Source organism: Alligator sinensis, unplaced genomic scaffold (genome assembly GCF_000455745.1).
Source record: "Alligator sinensis unplaced genomic scaffold, ASM45574v1 scaffold570_1, whole genome shotgun sequence".
Lineage (NCBI taxonomy): Eukaryota > Metazoa > Chordata > Crocodylia > Alligatoridae > Alligator > Alligator sinensis.
Genome location: NW_005841997.1, coordinates 619,217 through 626,096, shown reverse-complemented (window position 1 = coordinate 626,096; position 6,880 = coordinate 619,217). Strand labels below are relative to the sequence as shown.

Below are 6,880 nucleotides of genomic sequence, written 5' to 3'. Positions count from 1 at the left end.
TCCCCCCTCAGGGACCCTTTGCTGCTCTGAAGTTACATATATAAAATGTATTTTTTTTCCTTTCTTCCGATGACTTCATTCCCAGGCATCATTGATTGGTTTCCCTGTGGTCATCACACTGTCCATATTTTGTCCTGTCAGCATATTCCTTTGTTTCCCAAACCCATCACATGCACACATCTTAATTTGGTTATTTATTCATAGATTGTAGAATCAGAAGGGACCACAAAGGATCATTGTGTCCAACCCCTCCGCCCCAGGCAGGAAAGAGGACTGAGGTCAGATGACACCAGCCAGGTGCCTATCTAGCCTTCTCTTGAAGATCTCCAAGCTAGGTGATAGTACCACCTGTCTTGGCAGCTTGTTCCAGATTCTGGCCACCCTTACTGTGAAAAATGTCTTCCTAATGTCTAACCTGAATCTACTCTCCACTAGTTTGTATCCATTATTCCTAGTTACTCCTAGGGGTGCCCTGGTAAATAGCTCATCTCCAATTCTCTGTTGTCTTCCCTTAATAAACTTATAGGTGACTACAAGGTCTTCCCTCAGACGTCTCTTGTAAAGGCTGAAGAGATCCAGATCCCTCAATCTCCCCTCGTAGGGTCTTGCATGGAGGCCACTAATCATGCGAGTGGCCCTCCTCTGAACTCTCTCCAGATTCTCCGCATCCCTCTTGAGGTGCGTCGCCCAAAACTGAACGCAGTACTCCAACTGCGGCTTGACTGGTGCCACATAGAGGGGGAGCATCACCTCCCTCGATCTGTTGGTCATGCATCTGCTAATGCGTGATAAGGTGCGATTGGCTTTGTTGATGGCTTCGTTACACTGCTGGCTCATGTTCATCTTGGAGTCAACTATGACTCCAAGATCCCTTTCAGCCGCTGAGCTGCTGAAGAGGTCAACCCCCAGCCTATAGGTGTGCTGGGGATTCCTCCTCCCTAGGTGGAGTACCTTGCATTTGTCTTTGTTGAATTGCATCCCGTTTCGTTCTGCCCATTGATCCAACCTGTCCAGATTGGCCTGTATCTGCTCCCTGCCCTCCTGTTTGTTAACTAGGATCTGGAACCAACTTTCAAGGGAAGTGGTGCTTGCTCCTACCCTGGGGGTCTTCAAAAGGAGGCTAGATAATCACCTAGACAGGGTCATTTGACCCCTGCCTTCTTTCCTGCCCATGGCAAGGGGTGGGTCTTGACTATCTGCTCGGGTCCCTTCCAACCCTACCAGCTATGAAACTTTGCCCCATAACTTGGTGTCATCTGTGAAATTGGACAGGGTGCTCTCCACACCCTCGTCCAAATTGCTGATGAAGATATTAAATAACACTGGTCCAAGGACAAAACCCTGCAGGACACCACTGCCCACCTCCTTCCAGGCCCCAAAATGACCTATCCACCACCACTCTCTGGGTGCAGTCCCTAAGCCAGTTGGACAACCACCTGATTGTGTAAACATCCACTCCACAGCCTGCTAGCTTCCTTATGAGAACAGGATGCAAAACTGTATCAAAGGCCTTCTTAAAGTCCAGGTAGATGACATCTGCCTCAGCTCCTGTGTCGAGGCAATGTGTGACCTGGTTGTAAAAGGCTATAAGGTTTGTCAGGCAGGATCTACCTGTGACAAGCCCATGCTGGTTTCCTTTCAGCATCATTTACAACCAGGTCACACACTGCATTGACATAGGAGCTGAGGCAGATGTCATCTGCCCTTCTTAAAAATAGGCACCACGTTGGCCCTTTTCTAGTCCTCAGGGACCTGGCCAGAGCACCATGAGCGCTCAAACAGCCCTGCCAGCAGCTCAGCTATGACACTGGACAATTAAGACATTTACCATTGTCTTAATTTGGATGTGCCCCAGCCTTCTAATTTGGTCTGTTCATCAAAACTGGAAATCCCAAGGGCTCTGCAGCTGGTCATTGACCTTGTGCCAATGTGGCAAGGCTATTTTTTATGTTGTGGAATACTGGATGTTTTTAATTTCCCAGGGTGTGTATGCCCACTTGCTTCAGACACAGTGGGCCTTGAAGGACACTTAATCACAAACAGGCTTTAGACACCAATTAACCCTTGCTGTTCCCCTGGACTATTATTCTAATGCACATCGGCTTTACCTACAAGACAATTCCTAAAAGCAAACTCTAAATATCACTTTCTAGCCATCATTCAGTAGGACCAGGATTGAACCATCTAGGATTACTTATGAATGCTAATGCGTAAGAGTAGGAGGGAATTGGTTCTAAGTAAGAAACAGTCCACTGTTTTTGGAGGAATTTGAGGATTAATGCTGCTTAAGAAGTATTGAATCTAACCTGCGTTTCCTCTGTCACCAGACTAAAAGAAGCTATGGCCAACAGTAAAGAACAAGAGGCAAAGTACCAGGAGAGCCATCCAAATTTAAGGAAGCTAGACAATTTAGGTTCGTTTAACTTTTTATTTGGTATCTATCACAGTGGTAATGAGTGTACTGTGCATGGTTTAGAGCTGGATGTGTTTAGCCTTACCATAAGGATTTTCTATTCCATACAGATACTGGTAATAAAGAATGTAAATGCTTCAAAGATTTTGCATCTGTGTGGAAAAAGGAAGCAATGCCTGGGAATCTCACTGTTCTATGCCAGAGTGTATTTAAAACATGGTTCAGATTTGCTCTTTCTGAACAGTGCTACTGTAGATCACAAGCATGACTTTCTTACTGGTACAGATGTAAACCAAGGCTGATGTTGGGGGCAATAACTTATTCCCCCATGACAACATGTTGCCTTACGGTCTATCCCTTGTAGCATTTGCTCATCTCATCTAGATCCGAGTGGCTGTTGTCTTCTATATCCGAGTCTGCTTCCTAACTAGCTTTCTCTTTGGTTTTGAGAGAAAATATTTAAATTTTGTAGATCTACAAATAAAGCAACATTATACTTTAACTAGCTTAGTACAGACTGGTGCCCTAACAATAACAGAGTATATGAAGTAGTTGGATGTCTTGAATAAATTGGATTATAAATATAAGCATTTAAATGTTTTGACACGTGGTTCAAACTAGTGTTTGGCTGCTCTATTGTTAAGACTTGTAGGCATTTGTCAACAGACCAAATGCCTTTAATCTGTGCAGATGGTTAACAGTTGATTTACAACAAAGAGCCTTTCAGTGAATTAGCCAGCAAAATTGAGGGGTTTTTTAATACTTTTGTGGCCTCTTTTGTAGTAAACCTTACATTTCCTGACCGTGTTTTGAGGACTGTCCACCAGGGGGCACAGGCAGCTGTCAGGTGACTTGCCTTCTGGGGAGAACCCAATGGATTTAGCAGCTATGGCCTGCTTTTCTTCCTTTCCCAGTTACATAACAGGACTGCACAGTAGTTGCTGCTTTAATGTACTACTGGTGAATTCGTTTGTGGGGGTGGGTCCCTGCATATCTTAAAGCCAGTCCTCTTTACCGTGATTTTGGGTTGATTGTATTAGGTTTCAGTCTTAGGTTTCAGCCAACGGGTCACATGGTAACAAAGTATCTGTAAGTCAACCAGATTGATTATATTAGTATTTCTGCTGTCACTGAAATGTTAAAATGCAGAGTTAGAACTGATAATGAAAAGTTCTATACTTGTCTTATGTTTTTAACAGAGTGTGAAATCAGTGAGGCCAGTTCAGGTTATTCTGTCCAACCTGATATTTATCCAAAGAATCAACAAGTTCGTGCCTACCACCAGAAAATTGACAGCAACTTGGGTGAGTAAGCAACTGAAGTAATGTGTGTTAAACTGATTTTCACAGCTTGCTATTTTAAAGCCTGCACAAAATCTGAGCAGCAGGTTTTCAGCCAACTGTGACCCCAAAACTTGGCATTTAGTTCATCTGTAGAGCTTTGTCTGCACCATCTCTCTTTTAAAAGCTCCGTCATGTTTAATCTGCTGGTGGGTCTGGCTACCTTTTTGTAATTAAGCCCCGACGTGTTTTCCACATCATGTCAACTTAGTAGCCCAATGCTGGACTAAAAGCATCTTGACCAGATGGTATAGTGCTGTGGAACAACTGATTATTGCAACTCACAGAGGTTAGTAATAGATCTGACTTAGAAGAGCATTTCATATAAAGCCAGCTAGTGCTCAAAGCTGGGTTGGATTGTAGAAACAGTCTAAAAAATATGGAAGCTGACATCTGTATGGAGGTGTTTCTGCCTAGGTCTCCATATTGGCTGTTCCCCATGTTCCTACAGCTTTAATTTCAACATGAGGTTTCACTGTAAGACTAAAATGATTGAGAGAGTTAGTGAATTGCTCCTGAGAAGTTTTTTGTTTCTTTTTTTTTTTTAAAGAAAGCCACATTACATCTGAAATCTAATTGGTTTTTAATGAAAAATTCTCACTTTTCCTAACTTAGAGAAGGTCACGGTATCCCCGAGCTAGTCAAAAATACATGATGATCTTTTCAGTTGCTCAAAAATGCCAAATACGCAGGCGTTCTTACGCAACCTTCTTTCAAGGGAAGGGAACAGCAGGGCCAAGGAAGTGGTTCCAGCTATGCTGAAAAAGCACATTAGTTGGCTTTTACTGCTAAAAGTATCCATGAAGAAACATTGACTCATGTTAGCATTAGAAATAAGAACCCTGTACTTCACACTTACCTAGATCGTACCATTTCATTTTGCATAGTATGTTTGAATTTATATGACTTGTAATTAAACCTCAAAGATGAAAACAGTGACCTATTTAGATTCCAAAGACTTCACAAATGTTTAAAACATGAGTGTTTGAATTCTGGAAAGAATGGAAAAAGCAGCAGGAAAAACCTCAATGTGTGGATTTTCTGTATCTCTCCATGTACTGGTACTCTTAAGATAGCACTGTCCTAATTCATTCTAATTCAATGGCTGTTAGTATACACAAAGAGCCTTTGTACAGAGTATGTCCTCCTCCTGTCTGGCCTGGAAAGAAGTTGAAAGAAGCCAAATGCACCAGGGATAAAAGGGGATGCTGAGTCCAAAGAGTTGAGGGAGATAAAGCTGTTTTATTTCTAGCCCATCTCATGCATATCTTGTTAGCTTCCAAAGCCTTAGCACTAACCAATCGGGTAATAAATCATTTCCAGTCATTTCGAGAATGTATCCTAGGACATAGGAAAGAGTATAGATATCTTTGTCTGAAGTGAACAATTAGCTATTTAATTTTGTGGTATTTTGAGTATGTTCTTGACACTAAATGTCACGTTAAAGAACAACAGATGATAGGGCATGGAATAGTTAAAGGGGAAAACAATTCTTAAAAAATGCAGGGAGAATATTGTAGTTCAGGGGTAGGCACATTTTTCTGGCTGCAGGCCAGAATGACCCACCCCTGGTCAGATGCAAGCAGGTAGGTGCTAGGACTTGGCCACCACCAGCACTGATCCCTATGGCAGCATGGGGAAAGCGCCTGCAGCCAAAGCCCTCCACCACCAAATGCCGCCAGAGCCCCACATTTCTGGACGATCCAGCCTGTGGGTGGTAGGTTACTGATATATTTAAAGTAAAACAACGTTTAGTTTTATAAAGGCTAAATATTAATAATATTTTCATGGTTCACAGTGTACTTACAACAAAGAAACCAGTCTCTGGTGTGAATACACTAGAAGAGTTGGAACATTTGTATTTCTAGTACTATGAAAAATAGATCTAAGCAGTTGTCACTGACATCTTTTAATATCAAGTTTTTTTGGGGGGGGTGGGGTTTGACTATCTCTGTTAGAATGGCATGCTTCCCAGTCTTTCAACCTTCAAACTCCCTCTCTCCATTGACAGATGAGATGTCCTCGGGGCTGAGCCGCCTGAAAAACCTAGCCCTGGGTCTACAGACAGAAATTGATGAACAGGACACCATTCTTGACCGGTTAACCCAAAAAGTTGAGACTCTGGATGTCAATATTACCAGCACTGAAAGAAAAGTCCGACACCTTTAAAAACTTCACAGAAATTCTTTGTGTAGTATGTGATCCTGGATGGTTCATCTTGCCAGATTTCTTTAAAAAGAAAAAAAAAATCTTGGACAATTCCCATTTCTTTCTCTGGTATGTTAGTGACTTAGCTATCATTAAAATGGCATAATCTTGAGTGAACCATCATATTTAACACACTTCTTCTTAGTGAACACATAAAAGGTCACTCTGGGCAACACATCTTTTTGCAGCTGGCTTAAGGGTAAAGGCCTTAGTGCTAGATGCCCTGCTTGGGTGTATTAGTGTGTCACATGTAGTTTTTCTTCTTACTCTGTGGCCAGGGACGTTTTTGCCTTACTTTTTGCAAAGAAAAGTATAGTGTGTTCTGCCCATTTTAGAACAAATGTTGCTAATTTTAAAAGTTTACTCTATTTTGAATGCTGAAAATGCAGCTTTTGAGTTGCAAGAATTAACTCTAAATATTTTCCTCTGACACTTCAGTGGATACTTCTGAGATCCTTAACCAACAATCTGTTTGACAAAAGTTATAAAATGTCAGGTGTGGCATGCAGTTATGCTGTCTTTAAGCTGTGTTGATCTCCCTTTTGCCAAAGAGAGAGGTTTAACAGGCTCACTTTGGTAGCGTTGAGATAATAGCCAAATGTTAATTTTTAACCAAGAAAGGCCCTAGTCTAGTAAAAATTACTGTGTAAAGGTACATGCCTTTGTTAACATTTGCAGAACAGGGCCCAAAAAAATTTGCTCTGAAAGCCTCCCTTTTTGAGATTGCTGCATGCTCCTTTGTATGAGCTACTTTTTCCCAGGTGACCCAGTAGGTGATTATCCGATATACAAGATCTCTCTTCCAAATGGAGATTCAGACCTGTGTGGCACAAGCAGCTTGCTGACTACCATTTACATTTTTTAAAGTTTTAAAGTGAAATGGGGGGGGGGTGGGGGGGGGGGGGCTGGTCCTTCTTTT

The 6,880-nt window shown here is 42.1% G+C and overlaps 1 protein-coding gene across 1 annotated transcript in view; it reads left to right on the top strand.

The window, feature by feature from the left end:
• The window catches only part of SNAP29 (synaptosome associated protein 29), a 12,812-nt gene extending 5,969 nt beyond the window's left edge, over positions 1–6,843 (top strand). The window contains exons 4-6 of the mRNA XM_006021517.3: positions 2,328–2,413; positions 3,613–3,717; positions 5,765–6,843. Coding sequence (XP_006021579.1) covers positions 2,328–2,413; positions 3,613–3,717; positions 5,765–5,922 — 349 coding nt within the window. The 3' untranslated portion in view covers positions 5,923–6,843. The remainder of the gene's footprint in view (positions 1–2,327; positions 2,414–3,612; positions 3,718–5,764) is intronic.
• The last annotated feature ends 37 nt before the right edge of the window (positions 6,844–6,880 follow it).